Here is a 27,957-nt window from a genome sequence, read left to right on the forward strand (position 1 = left end):
AAACTCAGCGAAAAATTTCACTTTTTTTCGCTTTTGAAAAAGCGAAATTCAATATGGCGCAGATAGTTGAGCTGTGTGTCGGTGTGTTGATGTGATTTAGTGAATTTTTTTTTGTGAAAAATGCCGAAAAAACGTGCTGTAAGTGAATAATTCTGCACTTAATGGCAAGATAAATTGGCATATATTTAATTTCTGGTCAAAAATTGCTATTATCTTATTTATTTCTTGGCGATATATGTACAAAATGGTATGTTGTAGAGTTTTTTTGTTTTGATTTTTTCTTCTCACAGTTTTTGACAGCATTTTCCTATGTTTTCACCCCTTTTCCCACATTATTTGCCCAATTTAACCATGTAGAATGATGGGAAAATGTTTTCTTGAGGTATTTTTGGTGAATTTTGGTGGAAAGCCTGGAAAATTTCCAGTGATTTTTGCGCCAGAAAAGTTGGAGGAATTTTTATGACAAAACATAACCAAAAAAAAGTTCGTGGAATCATCGAAAAGTAATGGCGACTCACGGTCTGTCATAATTGCGAGATGATGCATTTGGAAATTTTCTAATAATTTGATAAATCTTTGACTGAGAACTATTTAGCTCAATTAATATTAGTGCAGAATGGGTGTGGTCTAAGTTTATTGATTTCTCACTGTCTGACAAGATTGGCTTGCTGGTGTAAAATCATCAAATATGCACAAGTCTGAGTTGAAGGAAGTTCACCATTGCGTTTCTCACTATAATTTCCCTTTTCTCCCATCTATTCGTACATAATACGGCCCCAAAATGAAGGCTAGCAAGACGAAAGCCTATACCTTTGACGATGATGAGGATATTGATGAGTCGTCTGGGTCAGATTTTGACGATGATGAAGATCCAGACAAAATTGAAGTTCCAGGTGAGAGGCACTACTTCATTTCAGGGCAAATCTTTCCCCCTGAAACCCTTCTTATGGATTTCTTTTTGCTTCCCTGATGTGCTCTAGGTGGTGGAAAGGATCTCGAGACAGCAGTGATTTATGCAAAAAACAGCCAAAAGGGTCAAAATGAGAATGCCACAGTTACATCACAATCCAATGTGGCATCTGCTGGTGGTACCAAGATTAAGACAGAGAGCAAAGTTGGTGGATCAAAGGGTGGAAGTACCCTTGGCTATGATAGCCTAAAGCAAAATGCACCAGGTCCTTATGAGCACTCATACCCTTTTGTAGTGCATTTGACAGTGTTTTCCCTTAACAAGAAAATCAATATAAATGTTGTTCTTCTTGCAGGAATGCCCTTTGCCATGGGTTCGAGTGGTATGATGGGTGGCATGGGATTGGGTGGAATGTCCGGATACTATCCTGGAAGTAGCATGGCAGCGTCACTGTTGGCGCAGAGTAAGTCCCAAAGTACAAATAAAAGTAAGTTTTCTTTTTAGTTTCTTTTTTGTTCTCTTACCTTTTTTTTTCTTCACCATTCTCGTTTGGAGATTCTCTCTTTTGTTGGATGAAGAATACATTTATTTTTATTTAAAAAAAAATAATAATTCAAAATTATTCATTCAGAGTTTACCTTCATAATTGCCGTTTAATTAAATTTACCAAAGATGAATTTTGAATTAAATGATTTTCCAGTTACATTTGAATTTTCACATTAAATAAAAAATCGACATCCTTTCCATTGGAATAAAATCTGGGAATTCACATATATATATTTTTTTATTTTTTTTAAAATGCATGGAAATTGAGTAAAAATTCATAGACAAATTTTGTTTATTTTATATGGTCACGCCCTTCCTGAAGATAATATAATCTTTTAAAATTGATTTTTTTTTTAATTTTTCTTTTCTCAAATAACAGAAACTCAGAAATATTTCATGAGGCATGATTTGTTATCCCTTCTTATCATTGTAAAAACACAAACTATTTGATAGAGAAACAATTCTGCATTTAGGGGGAAGTGGGGCACCTTTGAAATTGGGATTTTCCACCTATTTTTAAATAAAATGAGTCATCGTGATATAATTTAGCTGCACAAACAGATTGAGAAGTTAAATTATATCACGATAAGGCTCAATTTTATTTAAAAATAGGTGGAAAATCCCAATTTCAAAGCTACCCCATTTTCAAAGGTGCCCTACTTCCCCCTATACTAAAGCGTAAATATTTTTAAAAAGAATATTTCTGTAATCAAAAATATTTTCTGGAATATGAAAATATTTTAGGGCGATACAGAAAGATTTCTAGGTAGATGAAATTTTTTGTTTGGATCTGGGAATACGCGGAATCAGTTCTGGATACACAGAAATATTTTTTGGGGACCACAGAAACATTTTTGGAAATGCGAAAATATTTCTGAAAACCGGAAAACTTTTCTATGGGAATACATAAATATTTTTGGAAACCTAGAAAAATATTCTTGGAGAATGCAGAAACATTTCTGAAAACAGACATATTTTTGGGAATAAGAAAAAAAAATTGTCGGAACACACAAGTATTTCTGGGATTACAGAAACATTTCCGGGAGTTCATAAATATCACTAGAAACAAGCAAATCATTTTTGGAAATACGGAAGCGTTTTTGGAAACACAAAAATATTTTCGAAAAATCCAGAAATATTTCTGAAAACACGAAAATATTTTCGGAAAATCGAGAAATATATGTCTGAAATAACCGAAATATTTTTGGACACACAGAAACATTGCTGGAAACACAAAAATATTTTTAAAAGATATAGAAATATTTCTTGAAACACGGAAAATATTTTTGAAAACAAAAACATTTCTATAAAGGAGGACCGCATACTTCTGAAGACCAGAAAATATATTTTTAGGAAAACAGAAATATGTTTGGAAGGAAACATAGAAGTATGTTTAAAAAATACAGAAACATTTATAAAAAAACACCGAAATATTTTTGGAACACAGAAATATTTCTGGAAATACTAATGCCCAACGCACAATTAATTTTGTTTGTAAACATGTTTTCAAAATTTCATATGAAAAAGCAAGATGACTATATCTCTGTTTCATTCATTCTCATTGAAATGTCAAAAACATGTTCACAAAACAAAAGCAATTGTGCGCTGAGCATAATAGCCAACGCACAATAACTTTTGTTTAGTAAACATGTTTTTGACATTTCATTAAGAGTGAGTGAGATCTAGATCTAGTCATCTCGCTCATTCTCATGGGAAATTTCGAAAACATGTTTACAAACAAAAGTTATTGTGCGCTGGTCATAATGCCCAACGCACAATAACTTTTGTTTTTTAAACATATTTTTGACATTTTAATAAGAGTGAGTGAGATCTAGATCTAGTCATCTAGCTCACTCTCATAGAAAATTTTGAAAACATATTTACAAACAAAAGTTATTGTGCGTTGAGCATAAGGCATTTTTGCAAACACAATAATATTTCTGGAAAATACAGAAATATTTTTGGAAATCATTAACATAAAATATTTTTGGAAAAAGAGAAGCATTTTCTAGACACTCAAAATTATTATTTTCATCGAGGTTGAAACAGAAACAATGCTTTTCTTATCTTCGGAAAGAGGAATCACACATGCGAAATTTTTGACTTATGAATGAGTTACCCATATGCCATCTTATATAAATTATTTGTGGGAAAGGCTTAAAGGCACTGCACGATGAAAATAAATCACGCCCATTTCGCAATACAAAAATATAAGTGGGGCAGTTCAAGCAGCTCAATCTTATTAATGTTTCATTTGTTAAGTGTTTATTTAGAATAGCAAAGGCCTCTACACATTGGGACATCAAAAATTTCATTTTTGATAGAATTTTGACGTTTCCACATACAACAATGCAGACAATTTCTTTCAAAAAAGCAATTTCCGACGAAAACCGCTCGCAATGTATAGAGACCTTTATGCATTAGCAGTTCGAAAATATACGGCAAAAGTTTTATATTTTCGAAAATCATACCTTAAACTGGCTATCCAGGCCGTTTGTATAAATTTTAGACACAAATAATGGTATCAGGAAAAGCATATTAAGAACATTCTTCAGTGACCTAAATCTTTTAAAAAAAAATCTTCAAATTAAGCAGTTGAATTCGATTTTTACTGTATAGTAGTTTTTCAGAAAAATGATATTAATTGTGCAAAATTGTATAAAATACAGTGGGACCTCGATAGAGTCAACCCCCGATAGTCAATCTCCAATAGAGTCAACAGCTATTTTTTTACTCTAGGGACTCCGATAGAGTCAACTTGGACCAAAATTGACTCCGATAGAGTCAACTTTTCCATTATTATTGAACTAATAATATTGTATGACTTTTTCGAAATTAAAATCAATGTTTTGGTGTATAAATGTAACGTTTTTAACACAAGAAAAACAATATTATGATAAAATTCGTATATTAACTGTGAATTCAATTTTCGACAAAATAATTTTCTTTTCGTTATTTTAAGCGTTTTGACCGATTGTCTTTTCTCTCTTGTCTTAAGATTTTTTGATTAAGCCCTATGACCCCGAATGACGTGTTTTCCTTTAATCACAAAAAAAACTATTTTGGCGGTGTAGGAGAGGGGCAGGGGGGAAATGAGGGTCATAATAATAATCCCCAGGTTGACTTATAATGGGGTCATCTGAAGACTTCAAGTAGATATCTCTAATCATTCAGCGCCCATTTTTCAGACCAAGAAAAAAATGAGAAAAAATGATTTTATTGCTCTTTTTGTGAAGTTTAGAGTCATAGTTATGTCATAACGAATCAATCCCTTCTTTCATACAATAAAAGTTTAAAATTAATTCTAATTAATAACTTTAATTGCATCAGAATTTTTAACAATTGAATATCTACTAATAATTCTAGTCTGCTATTCTAATCTACTAATAATTTAAAAAATATTATGTAAAATGATTCCTTATGAGCAGCGCACAATAATTTTTGTTTGTAGACATGTTTTCAAAATTTCTAATGAGAATGAGCAAGATGACTAGATCTAGATCTCATTCACTCTCATTGAAATGTCAAAAACATGTTTACTAAACAAAAGTTATTGTGCGTTGAGCATTATACCCAACGCACAGTAACATTTGTTTTGTAAACATGTTTTAAATTTTCCTATGAGAGAAAGCGAGATCGCTAGATCTATATTTCATTCACTCTCATTGAAATGAAAAAAAAACATGTTGACAAAATAAAGAAAATATTGTGCGTATTGTGCGTTGGGCATTAATCTCCAACTTTTGCCCAAACATACGACTTTTTTGTACCAGAGGGTGTAGAATTTATGGGTTAAGTAAATAAAATATTCTACTATCGTGTTAAATTTATCAATTATCTAGTACAAACATAAAATAATACCCCTTTAAATCAAAATTTCACATTTTAATTGATTTTTTTCGGACTCCGATAGCGTCAACCAATCCAATAGAGTCAACAGGCATGGAAATAATTAGTTGACTCTATCGAGGTCCCACTGTATTACACATCAAAATTACAGTTTTAGACCCGTTTTTAATTTTTGCTTCCTGAAACGAAGGAAAAAGAACTAGACTCTCAATTTTTTCAGAGAAGGTGTGTTTTAAGACTAGCTATTTAAATATATAGCCATATATGAGATTCATAAAGAAATACAGTAGAACCCCGCTATAGGCCATCACTCTATAGTTCACAATTTATCGACCGTTAATTTCAAAACACTGATTTTAAATTAGGTTATGTTTTTTAGTACGCGACTTGCAATGTTGTCATAATTATTTTAATATTTTTGGCAAACTTAATTGAGTAGTTGTGATAATTGTGATCCATAATGAAGAGAGCGAGGACAAGTACCACAATCACAAAGAAAATGGAAGCCGTCGAGTAATTTCAATACTAAAAGTCGTTGATCATTTTAAAAAATGACATGGACTATAGTGCGACCCAAGTGTCAAATCTGGAACCAAATATGGACTACAGCGAGGCTCTACTGTATTGAAGAAATACGAATTGTTTGACGGTAGCGTATTTGCGAACAATCACAGCCTTCCCCTACGAAGAAATAAAATAATTTAAACTAAATATTTTGTTCTGAGTTTACTTTGAATTTTAAATTATGCAATTAAAAATATTCAACTGAAGGGGCGTGGCCTAAATTTTTCAATGACCAGAAGTCTTACCTCCCTGTAAATACTTTTTTAAGAAAAATTACAGTGAAATAAATTTTTATCTCATTTTTTCCCAATGAAAGAGTTGTCGATTTACTTTTACCTTTAACTTGATATAATTTTTATTTAGAATATTTATTTCAAAAACAACATAATTCCGAGATATATTATTTTCATTAAGAACATATTTTGCAAGATTGCTCGATGATAAAAAGAAACTAACATAAACTTGTTTTATTGTTTTGTGAGAAAAGAATTTAAGAAACTCGAAACGAGAACAAAAATGTTCTGGGAGATAATTAAACTCTTTTGTCTTTCAATGCCTCCTAATATTTGCTGCTTCAGATGGAATAAATCCTCATCAGCAGTTTTTTAGTTCAACAATTTTTTTTTTGGGAGAGGAATTGAAGATCAACTGATAACATTTTTTTTGGTTTTTTTATTTGTGTTCTAGTGGAAATGGCAGGATTTGGTTTTGGAGGAATGGGTGTTGGGGCATCAGCTTCTGGAACAAATCCCATGTCAAATCTCAATCAATTTATGCTACAAAACTTAAGCAATCTCATAGCGGCCAATCCGAGTTTCCTCACCGGTGGTATTCCTACAAAGCTTCTGTCGCAAATGTGGACTCCGGATCCATCAAAGGTACTTCAAAATTTATAGAATTTTGCATAAGAATGCTTGAGGAGGGAGGGGGGAGGGATAGTCTCTAATATATCTAACTCTGTATTTCTGAGAAACACTTGACTATTGATTTTGCATGGTTAGATTTCAATGCGAGGTGATTCTCCACAAGAGAAAATTATATCGGTATATGTTAAGAGTGCGGGTGTTAGAGAAAGAGAGAGAGAGACTGGCAGAATAATTTTGATGAAGTTGTTGAATTCTCATGCTTCTGTGTATGTTTTGATGTTGCAGCAAATGAATCAAGTACCGGAGGAGGAAGAGGCCGAAGATGAGGAAATGGGTGTTGCAGAGACTTATGCCGACTATATGCCAGCTAAATGTATGTATATGTACAAATATCTATCCTCTTGCTACGTAGAAATATCAATAGGCTTTGTTAACCCGTTACAAACTCTAAAATGTAATAGAACAACTTGATTTATTACCTTAATCGATATATTTGCGAATTTTAGTTAATCAGTTTTGGAAATATTATCAAATTTAAATAATGTGATTTTGTCATAGGACAAAAATTCAAAATTGTACCAAAATATGACCCCATTCTTAGAGGGTAAGGAGCCGATATATGTGCATTGGGGTAGTGCTTGTAATTTGGGACAGGGTGCATATAAACACATTTGACCTAAGTTAAAGGTTCAATTATCTCAATACAAATTCGAGTTATTTGTTACTTCCAGGGGGGGGGGGGTGACATTAGCTCTGAAAAATGCGACCAGTTTTAGTGTAAATTTTTTCTTGTTTTCGTACACATATCTTCAAAACTACGTAGGTTGCCAATTTAGGGTTTTCGGTTGCCTCTTCGTTATTAAATTGGCTATTATTTTGTATTAATATTTTTTGCTAATTCATTCTACAATAACAAAAAACAAATAATAAACTCAGAAGTTTTTTCGGCGCGCTAGAAACATATGAGAAACATAGGAAATGTCATTCCCCAGGTTACTTCATTTTCAGAAGTGTTGTTTGGAAACATGGCAAGCTGTTTATCGTCTTTCATCTTTGAAAAATTAATCTTAATACATTTAAAAATGAATAAAGTATAGATATGGATTTAACTGTAATTTTGGACACATCGCTTGTAATTTCGGACACTTTGTTTGTAATTTCGGACAGTTAATCGGATGTCGGATGTCTCAAAGAGCCCAGAAACTTTTAATTTTGGTCAGTTTTATTGCTCGAACTCAACGGCTTAAATGGCGAGCTTAACTGGTGACCCTCATTAAAAAAAAAAACATTATCTTCAGACGCTTTTCTTCTAAATCTCCTCAAACCAAAAAAAATATTTTTTGGTTTTGTTCGGAAACGGCTCTATAGGGTAAGTGTGCCAAATTCCGGCCAGCTTGCAATTTCGGCCACTTTTTTGTTTCTCGAATTTCCATGAATTTTTAGTTTTTGCATACTCTAGAGATTATACAATGCAAAAGAATAACAAAAAATGTAGCTTTGACAAACGAGATGACGTGAAAAAGGCATTGAAGAATTCCTAAAGGGCAAGGAACTATGAGAATGAATGTGGCCGAAATAGGGCACCAAAGATATGTCTACATTTTTATTCATTTTAAAATGTATCAAGAATGATTTTCAGAGTAAATAAAGACGATCAACTCTCTACAAGGTTCCAAGCAACATTCCTTAAGAAGAAGGAATGAAAAAATCAATTTCTATTAAAGATATTACATTTCAAACTTGAGACTTTAGCGCTTGCATGCAACTATGCCGAAATTTGGCACACTTACCATAGATTTATTTTATTTTCGGATATGATTTGAAGCTTGCCTTGACGAACATTTCGTCTTATAATACATACTTATGACCGGAAAATTCGCCATTTTGAATTACTAAAGGTCAAACATTAATCACTTTGGAAGACTGACTTAATAGATTTGGTTTAATTTAGATTTTTGGAAAGATATTAAAATTTTGAACCCGGCTGCATCGGTCTTCATATTAGTGCTGCATCGGTTAAGTGCCGATATTTTTTTTTTATTTATGAATCAATTTAATCGGTAGTTAGATTTAATAGGAGAAACTATAAAATTAAAAAATAATTAAAGAAATAGATTTTTTCTTAGTCCTTCTTTACGAATCTCATAAAAACACAGAAAAATAAGTTATCTGAAGCTTGAGTCGCCCGAAGGTGGTGCACCTTCCCCTACTTGCGTCTCGTCTGTTGTTCTGTAAGCTTTTCTTTAATTGTATCACTTTAACTCTTTCGTGTCTTTTCGGACTCGGAGTACCCAAAAAAGCATTTGCATATTCTATGAAAAACAATGTTTTTTTTTAGCTTTAAGAAATGTTAAAATCCGATTCTTGTTGATGATTAAAAACTAAGGATGTCCAAATGTAAGATATTTTTTGTAGGACCTCAATTAATTCCTCCTGAGCTTAGATATTTTTAATTAAAAAATTATGAAATTGGCTTGCAACATATGCTGCGGTTCGGAAAGAGTTAACCCTTTAAGGACGATTGCAACGCCGGTGTCCCATAAAGAAAATAATTTTTCCTGACTACCTAAAGTTATTTTTTTCTTATGTTTGTACGTAATTGCAAAGTAGAAGGTTGAAGGAATCTTGGATATTTCTTGCAAGTCTACAGCTGTTTGCTATATAGTAAATTTTTAAGCTAAAAAATCACGAATTTTTAAATTCTCAAATTGAAAATAGATTTTTATTATTTTTTATACTTACAATTTTTTTTAAGCCAATTCGTTTTGGAATAAGAAACTACAATACTCAAACATAATATTTTTCATTAGAGTGAAAATTATCTATCATTGGTATTGTTAGAAAAAATATTTAAATTTTTGGGCTATTTTTGTCCCTATCGTTCATATAGAGGCAAAAAATACAATTCAGACTCTGTTGGCTTTTCGAAGGTTAGATGTAATACGATTCATAAGTTTTGTTTATCGGTTTCATTTTTATTGCTGATTTTCGGTCAGTGAAAACTGTCTTGTTGTTAAAGGGTTATAAGGATGTGGTTGATCGGACCTATGAAGGCCATTCTAAAGTGCTAGAATTAAAGAAGAGCTTATGTATTACACAAGGGGCGCAAGTGAGGGAAGACGCGCTGTCTTCGGATGACTAAAACCTCGAAAAACTTAATTTTCATTATATTCGTAACGGATTTGATTCATAGTTCTTTTCAGAAACTTTGAGGCATGGGACTCAATGGACTAGCTATTAAAATGTAATATTAGAATGGGTCAAAATAATTAAAAACATATTGAAAAATTAGTTGTTCGAAGCTTGAGTTATCCGAAGGTAGTTCGCCTTCCCCTACTCCGAAAAAACTGATAGTTTCGCTTTTGCACTTTTTTCTTGCTTTTAGATTCAGAAGAGTTTATTTGAATTAAAACAACTAGAATTTTTGAAAAGTTTACATAAAAAAAACCTCCGTGATGATTTCTCTTCCAATTTACGTGAGAAAAGTCCGATAATTTTTTTGTGATACAATGCCTTAAAGATTTTCTTTTGTGTTGGCATCCGTAAACTTTGCAGTAAAACTGGGCAAGAAACATCCTGATCCCGTGGTTGAAACAGCATCCCTGTCATCAGTGGAACCGGCCGATGTGTCGTACAAACTTTCCATTCCTGAAGATGTGATTGAAGGTGGACTGTTGAGTGCACTGCAACTTGAATCAATTACGTATGCGTCTCAGGCGCATGCTCACATCTTGCCGGATGGTTCGAGGGCGGGCTTTTTGATTGGTGATGGTGCCGGTGTTGGCAAAGGTCGTACAATTGCGGGCATCATTTTTGAAAATTACCTTAAGGGTCGCAAGAGATCACTATGGATATCTGTGTCGAATGATCTCAAATATGATGCAATTCGTGATCTCAAAGATATTGGGGCGCATAGAATTGATGTACATGCCCTCAATAAGTTCAAATATGCCAAGATATCGTCAAGTGTGAACAATAATGTGAAGAAGGGTGTAATTTTTAGTACATATTCAGCTCTCATTGGTGAATCCCAGAGTACTGGTGGCAAGTACAAGTCACGACTTAAGCAATTGCTGCATTGGTGTGGGGAGGATTTCGATGGGGTTATTGTATTTGATGAGTGTCACAAGGCCAAGAATCTCTGCCCCGTGGGATCAAGTAAGCCCACCAAAACTGGTTTAACGGCTCTCGAACTGCAGAATAAATTGCCCAAAGCCAGGGTGGTTTATGCATCGGCCACAGGAGCCTCTGAGCCGAGAAATATGGCTTATATGGTGAGACTGGGAATTTGGGGGGCAGGAACACCTTTTGCATCCTTCAATGACTTCATAACGGCCGTGGAGAAGCGTGGAGTTGGCGCTATGGAAGTCGTGGCAATGGACATGAAATTGCGTGGAATGTACATTGCACGTCAGTTGAGCTTCCATGGGGTCAGTTTCAAAATTGAAGAAGTGGCTCTTTCGGATGAATTCAAGAAGGTGTACGATCAATCTGTAGAGTTGGTGAGTTTTTCAGATGAGAGAGATACTCTCATGCAAAACTCTTTGCAACAAAAATACCTTTAAAAATAACGGAATTGTTCTGTCTAAAATGTCCGGACTGATTGGTATCTTTGCAGTGGGTGGAGGCTATGCAAAAGTTCACAGAAGCAGCAGAATTAATTGATGCTGAGAGTCGAATGAAGAAGACAATGTGGGGTCAATTTTGGTCAGCACATCAACGCTTTTTCAAGTATCTCTGCATAGCATCGAAGGTGAATCATGCTGTTGTCGTGGCGCGAGAGGCTATAAAATATGGAAAGTGTGTGGTAATTGGATTACAATCGACTGGAGAAGCGCGAACATTGGAGCAACTGGAGCGTGATGATGGTGAACTATCGGACTTTGTGTCAACGGCCAAGTAAGGAAACATTTTTATCTTTATTCTGGATTTTACAAAAAAAAAAAATCTTTACCTTTTTTCTTTGTCTGTAAAATATAAAATTTGACCAGAAAAAATGATAAAATGATTCAAATAAAATAAATATTTTATTTGAATATTTGATTTAGAAAATCAAATAAAAACAATCAGTAAAAAATCAAAAATTTTAAAGAAAAGCAATGAAAAACTTGCCAGCTTTGCAGAATACTGGTGGTTTAGTTTACCAAATAATTTCATAATTGTCCTCAGATTTTACAGATTTAGTAAATTAACCCGAAAAATTCGCTAATTTTTGAGTAGAAATGGTAAAAATAATAAGAAATTATTTAACTTGTAATATTTCAAGTTCCAAGACCTTTTCAATTAACCTGAACATACTCTAGTCGGATTAGAAATACACGCTTTAGGACTTTTTAATTTTTGATCTTGGAAAAACTATTTTAAAAAATAATTCAAAATCATTTTCGAATATGGGCGAAATATAAATTTAGAGAGCCTTTAAAACACATTTGTAAAGTTAACGTACTTTAAGTCCATTTACGGAGATGATCATAAAAAAAAGAAGTCACTATTTTTAACCGAGTCCTAGTTTTATTGACAGTCAAATATGAACAGACGAAAAATTAGACTGACTAATTGGGCAAAATTGAGATCACTTCTAACATAGGGTAACTGTTTCAAATTTCGACCAGCTTGCAATTTCGGCCACTTCTTTTGTTCCCCAAATTTCCATGATTTTTTAGTTTTTGTATACTCTAGAGATTTTACAATACAAATAAAAACAAAAAAAAATCGCTTCGACGAACGAGAGGATGTGAAAAAGACTTTTTGGACGGATTCCGGAAGAGCAAGGAACTATGAGAATCAATATGGACAAAATATTACCCATAGCTATGTCTATATTTTTATTCATCTTAAAATGTATTAAAAATGATTTTTGAGAAAACAAAGACGATAAACTATTTACAAGGTTTCAAGAAACACTCCTTAAAAAGAAGTAACAAAAAACTTCAAAAAATATTACATTTCCAGCTTAAGACTGACGCTTGCATGTTATTATCTCAAAATTTGGTAGTTATCCAATTTCAAAAAAAAAATCAATTTTTTTCGGTATTTTTTGCTCGGTTTCCGTAACTTTTTCTAGTCTTTTAGGACTCTGAATATCTAAAGGAAAATATGAATAATTGTGAGAAAAATATTTTTTTTTTAGTTAGAACATATAAAAATCCAGTTCTTGAGGATAATTACAAACTATAAGGATGTCAAAATCCAGGATATTTTTTAGGACTTCAATTAAATCCGAAGCTAAGATATTTTAGATCCAAAAAATATTAAATTGGCTTACATCATATGCTGCTGACCCTAAAGAGTTAATACTTTTTGGACATTTATCTCTTACCTGATCATAAGAGTCATTTTTATGATTCTTTGATAAAAATAATTTAGTTAAGAAATTACTGTAAAATACATCGTAGATTTGGACATCCTTACAGTTTGTAATTATGAACGATAATAGAATTTTTATCTATTCTAAATATGATCCAAAAAATTGTGTTTTCAAGAGTAATCTATATTTTTCTTTAGGTAAGTGTTCCAGAAGATTAGTAAGAGTTGATGAGATTCATAAACACTGTCTATGGTAAAAAATAGAAAATTAGATTTTTATCTTGGAAGATACTTGCAATACTTTGTTCAAGTCATAGATTTCGCTACAATTAGCAATTCATATAGGGTAAAGTGTGCCAAATTTCGGCATAGTTGCATGCAAGCGTCAAAGTCTCAAGTTTGAAATGTAATATTTTAAATACAAATTGATTTTTTTCTTCTTTCTTCTGAAATAGTGTTGCTTGGAACCTTGTAAAGAGTTTACCGTCTTTATTTACTCTAACAAGGGAGGTCATCGAGTCATCAAATTCAGATTGGCTTCATATTGAGAACATAGACGCGGATAGGGATCATAAGGATCGTGTCATACTCAAAAAGTGCTAAATTTTTTTTTCCTTTGCAAAAAAAGCAATCAAAGGATTCCATAAAATGTTAATGATAAAGAAAGTTCTAGAGCCAGCAGGAGCAGTCTCGTGGTGCGGTGGGCTAGTGGACTGTGTTTACAACGCAAAGGTCTCGAGTTCGATTCTTGCTTTGTGCCGCCTTATGCTGAACGCACAATAACTTTTGTTTTGTAAACATGTTTTTGACATTTCAATGAGAGTGAATGAAACAGAGATCTAGTCATCTCGCTCTCTCTGTTTCATTCCCTTTTGCCTAAATTGATTGTGAGTCATACTTTAATTCGGTGTGCTCATTGTGAACATTGTCCTCTGTTTTAATCATTTCTTTACAGAAATCCACATGCACTAATTAGTTATTAAACTAAAGTAAACTAAAGTAACTATTAAAGTATGACTCACAATCAATTTAGGCAAAAGCTCCCAATAAACTTTTTCAAAACAATATTGAATTGAATTTTCAAATATAACAAAATTCAACATATCTTGATTTTGTGCAGATTGCTAATTATAATAATTCTCTATCGCTTTGTACATAGATTTATTGATGTATTTTGCAAGACACATTGCTTAGGCAAGTGATTTAAAAAAGCAAATAAAAATAACGCTATGTATATCTAGGACCAATAAGACCGTATATGGATGAATTCTTAATTTCTATTCCTTAAAAAAAAATTAAAACAAGCAGACGCGTTGAAGAACTTTTAAGACACTTACTTTAGTTAAACATTCATATTAGGAGTATATTACAGTGCAAAGCAAATATAGATACACTAAGGAAAAATTACGGTCAATGAAAAAAAAATCCGACAAAAAAAACAGATAAAAAAAATAATAGAAAAAAAACAGTAATGTCCAACGCACAATAACTTTTGTTTATAAACATGTTTTCAAAATTTCCTACGAGAGAGAGCGAGATGACTAGATCTCTGTTTCATTCACTCTCATTGAAATGTCAAAAACATGTTTACAAAACAAAAGTTATTGTGCGTTCAGCATAAGGCGGCACAAAGCAAGAATCGAACTCGAGACCTTTGCGTTGTAAACACCGTCCACTAGCCCACCGCACCACGAGACTGCTCCTGCTGGCTCTAGAACTTTCTTTATCATTAACATTTTATGGAATCCTTTGATTGCTTTTTTTGCAAAGGAAAAAAAAAATTTAGCACTTTTTGAGTATGACACGATCCTTATGATCCCTATCCGCGTCTATGTTCTCAATATGAAGCCAATCTGAATTTGATGACTCGATGACCTCCCTTGTAAGATCATTCTTAATACATTTTAAAATGAATAAAAATATAGACATACCTTTGGTGCCCTATTTCGGCCACCTTCATTCTCATAGTTCCTTGCCCTTCGGGAATTCTTCCAATATCTTTTTCACGTCATCTCGTTTGTCGAAGCTACATTTTTTGTTATTCTTTTGCATTTTATAATCTCTAGAGTACGTAAAATCTAAAAGTTCATGGAAATTCGAGGAACAAAAAGGTAGCCGAAATTGCAAGCTGGCCGGAATTTGGCACACTTACTCTAGTACACTGATTTTAAAAGTCTATAATCTAGATTGATTTAATATTTATTCTTTGAATTTTAATTAGAATTATTTAATCCGGCACACCTTTTAGGTCAGGAAATTTTCACAAAATCGAAATTCACATCTGTTTCTTCAACCTTTCGTATATGGCAATTCCACTCTTTCACTCTCTCGTCCTTTTTTTTACACATCATCTTAATTTAATTTTAGATCAATTCAATTTAAGTAGATTGGTATAGTACACAGTAAAAAATTGTGTGAGAAATAAAGTTGTGTATTTGAAAAGTTGTGTAAATTCACAAGCAACATGGTTGTAAATTGTAAAATTACTATCATAGTGGTGGTACGATACTAACATAATGCTAGTAAAATTATGTATTGTGTAAGGAAATTTGTGTATTGGAAAATTTGTGTGAGAACTGTCAAAATTCCATTGTTTACTATTGCAATTTTTCTAAGATTTCAGATAGATTTTGCATTTTTAACTGCCTAATTGTCTTCTGGAATCATTCATTGGATTCTTAAAATGTGCCTCAGTCGTGAAAAATTAGGAATAATTATGTAATAACAGAAAACAGAGGAAGCATCATGTAAATTAGAAAAATTGACGATGCAACTCTTGGCCATTTGCTGAAGAGAAGTAAGCAAGTCGGTAGCGCAGGCAGAAAACACGAGACCATCAACGCAAAGATTATGGGTTCAAGTCTCAGACTCTCTCTTTTTTTTTCCTTTTTTTCTTTTTTTTTCTTTTTTTTTCTTAGTTTAATACCGAGACATATCACAGATAATACAAATAAACCGAACAAAATTGCTCTACAATCAAAATTATAGACAGGAAGCCATTTTATAAAATTGAAAATACACAACTTTGCCAATACACAACATTTCCAATACACAAAACTTACAACCATAGCGCTCGTGCAAAAATTACCAATCGTAGTGGTTGTAAATTTTTTTACTGTGTAGAAATAGTGTATAGTAGAAAAGATTTGGATAGACATGTTAAGACCTTTGAGAAAGACAGGGATATGAACTTTGAGTTTTAGAATTTTTCCTGATCTAAAAGATCAAGTTTTACAGTAGTTAGGTTAGGATTAATAGTTGATATAATCTCTAGAAGTTATTATTCCTCCCCTGTGATAATGATTAGAAAAAATATCAAATTTTATCACAACTTGAGTTAGTTAGAACTTTTAAAATAATTTTAATCCAATTTTTGGCAAAGAAAAATAATGATTTTTTTTCATTTTTAACTGCAACTTACCTTACATTTTAGACATTTTTGTGAAGATTTATAGTTTTTACTAAACAAATTTAATTTTTTTCAATCCAATTTAATATTTTATGCCTCCGGCACAACTTTTGGATCGGTAAAATTTCATGAATCAAAATTTGCGTCCTTTTCTTTCTAAAAATATTCGCATAAGTCTATCCCAGTCTATCGGACTCGAATCGAAATTGGACTGAAAGTAAATTTAATTTGGTGTGATGTTCAAAAGAAGAAGAAGGAGAGTGCGAAAGAGAAGAATAGACATGTGCTGAACTTTTGAGAAAGAAAGGAATGTAAATTTTGACTTTATTAATTTTTTTCCGATCTTAAAGGTGTGCCGCGGAGCCATTACTGACCTAATTTAATTTTTTGTCGATCAAATTTCATTTTGTACAGAAAACAATTATTTTTTTACTGTTAATTTGTTGTTTTAGCCTTCTAATTTATTAGTAAATCAAAAAAAAACAATTCATAGATTTAAATTATTTAAATAATATGAAAAGTATTGGTTAGAAATTAATCAAATATTAAATTAATTTGTTAAGAGGTTTACTGTTTTTTTGTATAAATACAAGTCAAGAATCTTTCTTTTTAAATTGTTTCTATTTCCTGTTTGTCATATTCAGAATTAAATTTACGTTTTTGCTTTTTTTGGTGCTTATTTTTTCTATTTTTGCTTTTTTTCTCAAAATTCATTATTCTCCTCACTTTTAGCAAGGATCGAACCGATTCTATGTCTACATGGCAAAGTTTTTAGACCAGAATTATTAAAAACTAAAATTTTCATATCTGAAAATCCTGAAAAATTAGTTACTAAATGTTTATGTTCACATAAACCCTTTTTAAATAAAAGAGTAGAGGAGACTGGGGCAAAAAGTCACAAAATGGATATTGTATTTTTTTACAAGCTACTCGAGCGCTTTAAAAATTTCTAATTAGCGCAGTTTTATAGGAAATTTACCGCTCTATAACTCTGTGAAAGTCATTTTCTTCTATTTTGTAAGGAAATATTTTTATCGAACCGATTTCTAAAATTTCTAATTTAGAAGATCTATCTAACTGTGTTATCACACTTGCACATTAAAATTTTAATATGATTCACATTAATTGTCGCTGGTGAAAGCCCAAATGCGTAATTTGTGTGTTTGAATCATTTTATATTCAAAATTTGATCTATTTGTTGATAAAAAGATAGACTTGGCACGCAAAATTTGATATAAATTGATTTATAGCATTAATACGAAAATTTAATGCGATTTTCTCTTTAATTTTTTAATGTGAAAAATATTTATGCTTTAGGTAAATTCAAACTTATTATTGCAGGCCAAGTCCACTTCTTTATCAATAAATAGAAAAACCCAAATATTAAGTGACTCAAAGATACAAATAACATATTTGGACGCTCACAAGCGACAATTAATGTGAATCACATTAAAATTTTAATGTGCAAATGTGATAACGCCGTAAGATTTCTATTTTAGAAAAAAAAACACACAAGAGACTGTAAATCGTTTGACCAATGCAAACAAGAAGCGGCGAGACATGATAATGACGTTTCTTTTCGCCGTGAGACATCAGAAATTGCTTCGCTTTTTTGTTACTTTTTGCTCTATACCTTTTGTTACTTTTTACCCCAAGATGCCATTTTTAATAAAAGGATTTCTGGACAAAAGAACTTTTGTGAAATTCTAAATTAGATAGCGGATTCGTATTCAAAGAATCCAAATTATTTAGAAAATATACCAGTGCATCAATTTTGGAAAATAAGTAGGTAATAATTGTTATCTACTGCAAGGAAAATATTTCAAAAATAGAACTAAAAATTTCGATATTTTTTTTTTAAATTCCTTGTTCGAATTCTAAGAAACTTACGACATTGAAGGTCTATGGAGGCTATCTATAGACAAAAAATTTGAGCCGCTATCTGTTTTACCTTGGAAAATATTGAATTTTGAATTTTTCGATTTGTGACTTTGCCCCAGTCTCCCCTATATTTATTGTATTTAGAATAATAAATAAAATAACAATTTGTGTAGGGGTGTATTCCAGTCACTGGTGGAGAAGCATTTTCCAGCCCCAGATAGAAGTCGCATCCAGCGACTTTTGGGCATTGAAGCTCCACCAAAAAGGACAACACTGCAGATGATCATGGAGGAGGAACCACAGACATCGACTGCAAGTGTGACCAATAAGAGAAAGTCCTCCCGTCAGGCTGCTCAGAAATCTAAACGTTCCCGCAAAAATTCCTCAGATGCATCAGATTCGGATGCTGATGCGTCCGATGACTCTTTTAAGGTGTCCGGAAGTGAATCTGAGGAGAGTGAACCACAATCAGATGACTATCAGAGTTCTGATTTTAATCCATTTGAATCTGATTCGGATTCTGATGCTGATCCCTGGGTGGGACGACAGAAAAAGACCAAGAAGAAGGCACCAAAGGGGAGTCCCAAGAAGAAGCCAGTGACAACGCAAGATAAGATTCAGCAACTCCTGACGAAGAAGCAGACTGAACAGACGCCAGTTATTCATACGAATGGAATGAAGATTCATGGTGGACCTCCGCCAAAGGATGCCATCGAGAGGGCATGTACCATGAAGGATGAATTGCTGGAGAAGATTGAGAGACTGGGAGAGGATTTGCCGCCAAATACGCTCGATCAGTTGATTGATGAACTCGGTGGGCCGGAGAATGTGGCGGAGATGACGGGCCGGAAGGGTCGTGTGGTTCAGACGGAAGATGGGCAAATTCAGTATGAGTCGCGATCGGAGCAAGATGTGCCCCTCGAGACGTTAAATTTGACTGAAAAAGGACGTTTTATGAATGGCGAGAAGGATGTGGCAATTATCTCAGAAGCCGCCTCGTCGGGTATCTCGCTCCAGAGTGACCGTCGAGTGAGAAATCAGAGACGACGTGTGCACATCACACTAGAGCTGCCATGGTCAGCAGATAGGGCTATTCAGCAATTTGGCCGAACTCACCGATCCAATCAGGTCAATGCCCCCGAATATATTTTCCTCATATCGGATCTGGCAGGAGAACGGCGTTTTGCCTCGACAGTGGCCAAGCGTCTTGAATCCCTGGGTGCTCTGACACACGGTGATCGTCGTGCCACGGAAACCAGAGATCTCTCGCAGTTCAACATTGACAACAAATACGGGCGAAGTGCACTGGAGGCTGTCATGAAGACCATCATGGGCTATGAGCAGCCCGTGGTGCCTCCACCGGCTGACTACAAAGGGGATTTCTTCAAAGATATTGCTGGGGCTCTCGTGGGGGTTGGTCTCATTGTCAACAGTGAGGCTATGCCGGGTATTTTGAGCTTGGACAAGGACTACAACAATATCTCCAAGTTTCTCAACAGAATTCTCGGGATGCCCGTTGAACTGCAAAATCGACTGTTTAAGTACTTCACGGATACACTTGCAGCTATTATTACTCAAGCTAAGAAACTGGGAAGATTTGATCTTGGAATTCTCGGTAAGTTTACAAATATATCTACATCGACATATTTTATTATTTTTATTTTTATTATTAATTCAATTTCAACAAAAAAGGGGTGCCAAAGTGTCCCAAGTTTTACAAAATGCTCGAACTCGTGACTTAGATGCTATAGGGGAAAGTGCCCATGCTTTGAACGGTGTCAAGCTTTATAATGACTAAATTTTTCCTGTTTCTGAATAAATATGACTCCGCGATATATTTAAAAAAAAACAATTTCCCCTAGTTTTTAAAAAAAGGATGAGATGAGTCACATTTATTGAGACACATACGAAAAATTTAGTCATTGTAAAGCTTGTACCGTGTAGGGCACTTTCCCCTACCTAAAAAGTACTTCTGCATCATTTACCGTTTCACGGTTCTGATCCGATTTAAACCGATTTATAAATCACTCAAAAAATCCCTTAAAATAGTTTTAAGAGTACCGTCGTTGTGGGTAACTTTGCATTCTGCTGTCCGTAAGACTCATAAATTCTAGCTTTTATTGATGGTCTGCGCCGATCCGGTCTACCATGTCAAAGTATATGGGGATATGTTATGCACCAAGTAAGGTACAATGATCCCCAAAGGGATTCTTGTAGTTTCAGTAATAGTCAATGAAATGTTAGTATAGGTATTTTGTCAAAAACGACTCCGTGAAAAAGTTATCTGAAGGTGCAATTCCAAAATCGATTTCAGAGTAGTAAATTGTCCAAATCCAATCTAAATTTATCTGGCTAGAAATATCCACTTCGATTTTGTTGATTATTTTTATTAAAATATTTTTTTCCCTATTATCTTCCTAAGAACGCATGATTTATGTTATAAAATTGCATATAATGGTCTTTCTAAAGCTTTATTATAAATGTATTTGACTAAAAATTATCCAATTTTGTGGTACAGTAGACTCTCTCAAATTCGGGCATATGGGACCGAAATGCCAGCCGAATTAGACAGAAATTCGGGCGACAAACTTTTTGAAATGCAACGATTTTTTATTCATGTGCATATAGATATTGAATTTACACACTCATATATGACGTAAATTGCATGAAAATCCCTCAATAATGCAAAATCACATTAAAACTGAGACAAACCATGCCAAATTTGAGCATATTTGATTCATTTGATAATCATAATCCAACTTGAAAAATGACAACAAACTTTTTTCAAATGTAACCGCTGCCCGAATTAAAAAGTAGCCCGACCTTAAAAGAGCCGAATTAACGAGAGTCTACTGTAACTTAAGATAAAATGACAGAGGTCTACAAGATGGTATGGTTGCCATCTTTATTTGACGTTTCTGTCCGCCATTTTGAATAACTGTCAAAACAAAAATCTCATCCGATTGAGCTGAAATTTCAGTATGTTCTAGCTGATGTCAAGGCCTTTTCAGAACATATATAAAATCCGACCTAGGTCAAGTGATTGTCTGGATATAAAAGGGCTCCAAGTTCAAAATTTTGACATTTTCATGAATACAGAACTACAGGGAGCTTCTTTTATCAAAACCATTACAAAAAAGACAGCGCTATTCCTAGGCGATGAGATGTAAAAAACAAACAAAAAGAAAAGTAATGTTTTTGTTAATAACAGCGCATTATTTGGGAATCTTAAAAACTGTTTTCGCAAAGATGAAAAATAAAAAAATAATTAATTGCACTTTTCGTTTATTTTTTTTTAAATTATGTTAGAGTAAATAAATATATAAAATAAAAGTCTCAACCATTTTTAATGGTTACTGAGGCATTTCGTTTAGGTTTCAAATATTAAAGATTAAAAAATAAAGACCGATTAAAAAATGAAGACCAATGTCTTCGGATTAGAGAATGCGATGGGAAGAAGAGGCAGAAAAATATCCACAACCTGCAACGATAGCAGAATTACCAAGCTGAGGAGAAAATGTTGAGATTGCGTTGAGGAAAATAATTAAAACATTATTTTCAAAAAAAAATATATATATGTTCCATTTTCCAAGAAAAAAATATTATATACTAACGAATTAAAAATTTCTCAACTTCAAATTAGTAAAATGAGTATTAAGGAAATGATTCATTAAATTTTCCTCCCGAAAAACACCCATTAACAGACAGTCTCGTACTTTGCGGCACCTCTGAAAGTGTTCAGTAGTTATGAGACGTTTTGAGGTTGAAATTCATATTTTATAAAATTCACCACTCAGGGTTGCATCGCAAATCTCGTCGACTTATGGGGAGTCCCCTGAAGGTCAAAAGTCGCTATGTCTTACCGTTTGGCCTTTAGAGCTGGCGATAGCGGGACGAACAGACAGACAAATAGCGTGACATTTTTCAGAAAACGTCTGAAACGTAAAGATTTGTTCAGAAAAATGGTCTCCGGGAGGTGTAAGGTGGAACTTTGGGGGGGGAGAAATGACAACATTTCAGGAGAGCCATTTGAAGTTGGTGATTTCCTATGCTGCCTGTGTATTTTTTTTACGAAAGTCTCAAATATCTCGTTACCTGAACACCGGATGATCACCAAATTTTCACCAGTTGTAGATCTCGGTCCCAGGAACAACATATCTCTCGGAGTAATATAAAGCTAAGTCGACTTAGCATAGTATGGAATGGAGCCGTCGATATATACTGCTCTCTTCGTGGAGTTCGAGCAGTAAAAATCGGAAATAATTGAGTGCATCTTCGATTAAGGTGCGATATATAAATACCAAGTCTGGATTTAAAAATAATTTATAATTTATAAAAAAAATGATAAATATTTTGAATTTTGGAAGAGATGAAAAATTGTAAACTTTAACATTTGAGATCCTTTAAGAGAGTTCTCTAACAAGTTTTATCACTCTTATTAAATAAAGAGACCACACTGTGTTACACAGTGTAATAAAAACATTTATTTTACCAAATTCCTGAAGTTTATGACAACAACACAAGGAGAAGAGATGCTGAAGAGACAAATAAATGGTGCTTTGTTCTCATTTTACTGTGATTTTTAGAGCAAGAACAGCACCACTCAACAACAAATGTGATATGTAACATACATTTCTGGAAAATGTTTTTGCATAGTGACATAAAGCTCAAGTCAAATTCACGAGTGTAAACCAGAAAAAAGTTTTACTAGTATTGTTAAGCTAATTCTGCTGCTTTGTTTAGAAGATAAACAAAGGCCTTTAGTGTACTTGCACAATAAAATTTTAATAAAACTCAGAATAATTGTCACTAATGAACGTTCTAAAGTGTAATTTGTGACTTTTAATCATAAAATATTTAAAATGTGATGTATTTATGGATAAAAATGGGTGACAAACGGCAAAGCGTTCCATGCTTTGCGAATTGCTCGCACACCTGACTTAGATACTGTACATAAAATTTTCGTATCATTTACCGTTTACCGATTCACAACCGAATTGAATCGATTAATAAATCAGTCAAAAGTGCGCCCAACATTGTTAGGCGAAATACAATTGAAATTCTGATAAAAATAAGTCATCGGCTTATAACCGGGCACTCTATGGGTCAAGTGGTAGAGCACTCGCTCTATGATGCAAGTGCCCGCGTTCGAATCCCCTTTAGGTCACCAGGAATTTTTCTGGCGTTAAAGGTGTTCGGAGTTCGGATTGCATCCAGTGAGCTTCATTGCACTTGATTCCACTGGCATGGGACTGGGACTGAAAACCTCATCCCGTATAAAAAATAATAATAATGGATGTCTAGAAATCCCCTTGCGGAAAGGCCTTGTTCCTTCATGGAATGTTGTGCCAGCAATTATTATTATTACAATCGGTTCATAACAGAATGTAACCGATTCAGAAATTCCAAAAATTCTAAACATTTACAAATCGGTCAAGTGCGCACTGAAACTCTTCTTCGGAAGATCCAAAAAGACAAAAAATATCTACAAAGAGGAGATGGCTACATTCGAAACCCCCAATATGAATCGCATTTTGTCTATATATAATATGAATAACAATTGTGATAGAACACACATCTGGCGTAGAGGATAATAGGGTAAATGGTGGAAAGCGAGACACTTAAGAAAAAAATCAATTTCAAATGCATTTTTAAACTGAATAAATAATTATTTTTTACCATTTTTTTTGCATCATGGGATTCTTTGACAAATATTTTATCAGAATCTTAACAATTGTTATTAAATATTGCAACTGAATAATCGGAAAATTCACGGAAATTAAAAAATAACACATTTTGAAAAGATGGACAAAATTTTGGAAAGTTGGACAAAAACTTTTGGAATGTTGGACATATTGATATTAATGACAAAATATCATACAAGATATGTAGAAAATCAAATGTTGAGGGTTTTCTCTGTATACTTGCACACTTGATGGTTATGCTAATCCCTCCTTTATGTCTGGGTAACAGTTGAGGAACGCTAATTACCAAGAACTTCCTGGACGTCCAACCAAAAAGAGGTTCTGTAAATTTCATAGACGCCTTGCGCTGTCCAGTAGTTATAGTTTTAAAGCGGATGCAATTTTTAGCACATTTCAATTCCCCATCCGCCCAAATCCTTTTCCACTTGCTTTGGGAGTTCTGTAGAGGCTCCTATTTGTCTTTCTCCAGGAGTTTTTGCGTTATTTACTACCCACTCTATCAGAAAAAGTGGTCTTCGGAATCTGGAAATCTTTGCAGCCTTTTCCAGGAGATTTTCTCCTTATCAGCTGCTAACTGCTGTTGCAACTATTTCTCCGGATACTTAAGGATCTTTGTCGTTCTTGTAAACATGATTTCACTGCACAAAACCACCAAATTCATGCACAAAATCAACTTGTCCAAGATTTCATAAAACTTGCTTTGAAAGCAACACGAAATTAAATCACTTTTCTATCCTTTTTAAATGTAATATTTCACAAATATTTTTTATTCACTTTTAAATGGATGTATGTCCTTTGATTTTCACTGCGGACTTAACAATATTTCACAAATTATGCTGAAAAATCAAACAAAACACTGACATCTTCCTAGAAACTTCCATGAGAAACAGAGAAAATGGCAACTACCGTGTCAAGGTTATGAATATCACGCATGAAATACATTTTTTAAATTCTTCTTGCAAGTCACCCTTTGATTGTTTTATAACGATTTTTGCATTTTTAACTTCTAAAATAGTCATAAAATTAGGTTTGATAATCTTTTTATCGAAAATTGAAAGATTTAATTGATTTATTATCAAGTTTTTAAGGAGGTGTCTCACATTCCACACTGCTTTGTCCAACTTTCCAAACTGTCTCGCTTTAGGCAAATGACCCTAATTATAATCAAAATAATCATGGGATTACATTTCCATACTTTCCTTCAGTTTCTGGCTAATCCGTCGCGCGGCTTAAGCCAAGAAGTGGCTTAGTTAGTGGGAAAGTGATGGAAATTTAGTCAAATCAATATTTTAATTATGATTAGGGTGGAATCACCACTTCTCACCAGTGCCCCACTTTTCGCCACTTATATTGAAATCGCTATTTTTCGCGATTTGTGAAATAAATGAGTCGCAAAGTTCTTTGTATTTTTACTGCTGCTACGTATAGAATCGAAAAATAATAATTATTCGTTTTGGATTTACGATTTTGACCATTTAAACAAGTGCATCGAATCCAATATTTCTTACCAAATATACTAAGTGTCATCAAATTTTCATCAAGCAAGAAATATCTTTTTGGATAAATGATTTGTCTGTTGAATATTAAATTACACTTATGGAATACATAAAATTTGTATTTAGTTAATTAATATTGCATTTTATATTATTTTTATATAAAAAATAGGTATGGCGAAAAGTGGTTATATTTTGGAATTGATTTTACCACCTGTCGCCATCTCCTTTAAATAGGCGACGCTAACTTCACTTCGTAGATTCTCAGTTGTCAAATCTGCATTATTTACTTTCTGCAATAGACCTATAATTTGATTTCTTAAATAAAAGTGAAGAAAAATCGTTTAAAGCGAGTAGTAATAAGGTGATCATGAGAGGAAAAAGAAATGCTGAATGTATTTTTTTTAAAACATTACCTAAAATAATCGAGTTTGGACCTTTTCAAGTGGGTGGCGAGAAGTGGTTACAAATCTGGCGAAAAGTGGTGAAAAGTGGCGAAGAAGTGGTTATTTTTGCATTGTTAATAAAAATCAGTTTTTTAAGTAGTCTAGCGTTAAATTCTAGGACTATTGTTTTCACAAATCTAGAGCCAATACATCTAAGTAGTTTTGTATCAAATTTGGGTTATCTTGTAATAAGAGTTCAAAAGTTATAATAAAATTAATTCCTCTTTTTTCTAAACATGGCGATAAGTAGTTACTCCACCCTACGTTAAGTCACGTCTCGGCTTAGGCCGTCTTAAGCCGAGCCGTCTGTCAAGGCCCTAAGGGTATCTAAGGCACAATGAATCTGTTGAAATTAATTAAGGAGTTAACTAAGATTTTAGAAATAGAAAAAGAAGGATTTTATTTTTGGGGTTTCTAGACTTGGGAGCTGCAGGTGAAAATGTGACAAGGATAAAACTGACTAAATTCATCCGACGACATGCAACTGGAGTTGCTCCCACCGAATTGCACACTGTGCACGTTGAACGTGGCATGATCTGGCAGGAGGCTATTGACAAGTGAGTAAAATGATCCTTATGGAAGGAAATTGTAAGATGGAATTTAATTAATAATGAATTGAATGTTGCAATGGGAAAATAGATGGGCAGATCTGGCTAGTGAGAAAGAGGGTTTCTACTTGTCGCATCAGACACGAAATGGCAAGCAGACAGCAATTTTGGTGTGTTTTGTGGAGACTGCAGGGGTGAAGAAGAAGAAGGATGAGAAGAAGAAAAAGGATATTTTGTGTCAGATTTATCGTCCCAACACTGGATTGCAATTTAGACAAGAGTCTCTGGCGGAGATTGAGAAGAAGTATAAGAAGGCAAGTAGTGAGGAGGCTGAACAGCATTGGATGCAGCAATACGATGCATCAGTCAATACATGCTCTCATGCCTATTGGAGGGGCAATTGCAGAAATGTATCCATGGGACAGGATTGTGAGGTAATTCAATGGGATTTTTTTGGTTTTTGGGTTTTCTGGAATTTAAGGTGGTTTCTTAAATTGAAAATAAAATGACTTTAGGTTGGACTTCGTCGACGAACTTACACCGTTCTCGCAGGATCTGTGCTGACGGTGTGGTCTCGTGTAGAGCACGTCCTAACATCTCGTTCTGGTGCCAATAACAAAATGCAAGTGATTCGGATGAAGACAAAGGAAGGACAGAAGATTGTGGGGACACTTATTCCCAAGAACTGTGTCGATATTCTCGTGGAAGACTTGAAGCGTGATGCTGAAAAAGTGGAAGAGCAGTCTTTCCAAAATTAGGATTTTCGCTATATAGACAAAAGAAAAACACACACACCTAAAGGTATGTTGTTATTCCCTGACAAAAAAAATATTAAACCAAAAAAACTCCTTTCGTTATCTTAAAAAAAAACACAAAAAAGATTGGCAATTATCTGCCCGAAATTTAAAATAAAAAAATCGTCACTGTTCATTACTACTTTAGGCAAAAATAAACATACTAATGAAGTAATTAACTAAAAAAAAATGAAGAAATATAATAACCATACTATCAGTTAGTGGATATATAATTTTAGAATCTTAAGTTAATGAAGAAAACTGTCCGCGATTCTCTTGCGATTTAAAAAAAAAAACAAGAATATTTTAGTTAAAAAGAAAAAAAAATATGTTTAAGTGAAGTAGGTTATAGAAGGATCTCCATGTGAAAGGAATCAATAAAACTAGGTGTGTATATTAACACTACTTTTTATAATTTATTTTAAAATAAGTTACGTCCCGTACTTTATAAAGTAGAATATAATATGAAGAAAAAAAAAAAGGAAAAAGAACATTCTTGAACATTTCTGCTACCTACAGATATAAATTTATGAAATATCAGCAATTAATGTCTAGATATAATGCAATCATGATAAAATAGAGACATGAATAAAGTCTGTGAAATGAATAAATTATTGCTGAGTTTTTTTAAAATTATTTT

General features: G+C 33.4%; 1 protein-coding gene across 4 annotated transcripts; it reads left to right on the forward strand.

The window, feature by feature from the left end:
- Positions 1-26: 26 nt before the first annotated feature.
- On the forward strand, positions 27-27,931 carry LOC129799984 (protein strawberry notch). Of its 4 annotated transcripts, none has more exons than XM_055844316.1 (12): positions 27-138; positions 788-893; positions 981-1,175; positions 1,266-1,397; positions 6,557-6,747; positions 7,021-7,108; positions 10,291-11,237; positions 11,354-11,634; positions 18,505-19,946; positions 26,394-26,532; positions 26,615-26,957; positions 27,039-27,931. In XM_055844316.1, the coding sequence occupies exons 1-12, from the start codon at positions 121-123 to the stop codon at positions 27,279-27,281; spliced, it is 4,125 nt and encodes a 1,374-aa protein (XP_055700291.1). In that variant the 5' UTR covers positions 27-120; the 3' UTR covers positions 27,282-27,931. The 4 variants fall into 4 exon arrangements, with proteins under 4 accessions (XP_055700291.1, XP_055700306.1, XP_055700300.1 ...); XM_055844331.1 differs by having other exon boundaries at positions 45-138; positions 1,266-1,373; XM_055844325.1 differs by having other exon boundaries at positions 49-247.
- Positions 27,932-27,957: the final 26 nt, after the last annotated feature.

This window comes from Phlebotomus papatasi, chromosome 1 (assembly GCF_024763615.1).
Source record: "Phlebotomus papatasi isolate M1 chromosome 1, Ppap_2.1, whole genome shotgun sequence".
Lineage (NCBI taxonomy): Eukaryota > Metazoa > Arthropoda > Insecta > Diptera > Psychodidae > Phlebotomus > Phlebotomus papatasi.

Bases quoted from the DNA above. Each gene is read 5' to 3' on its own strand.
- LOC129799984 (XM_055844316.1), top strand. The intron at 6,748-7,020 runs GTACTTCAAAAT...TTGATGTTGCAG, and splicing joins GGACTCCGGATCCATCAAAG to CAAATGAATCAAGTACCGGA. The intron at 7,109-10,290 runs GTATGTATATGT...TAAACTTTGCAG, and splicing joins CGACTATATGCCAGCTAAAT to TAAAACTGGGCAAGAAACAT.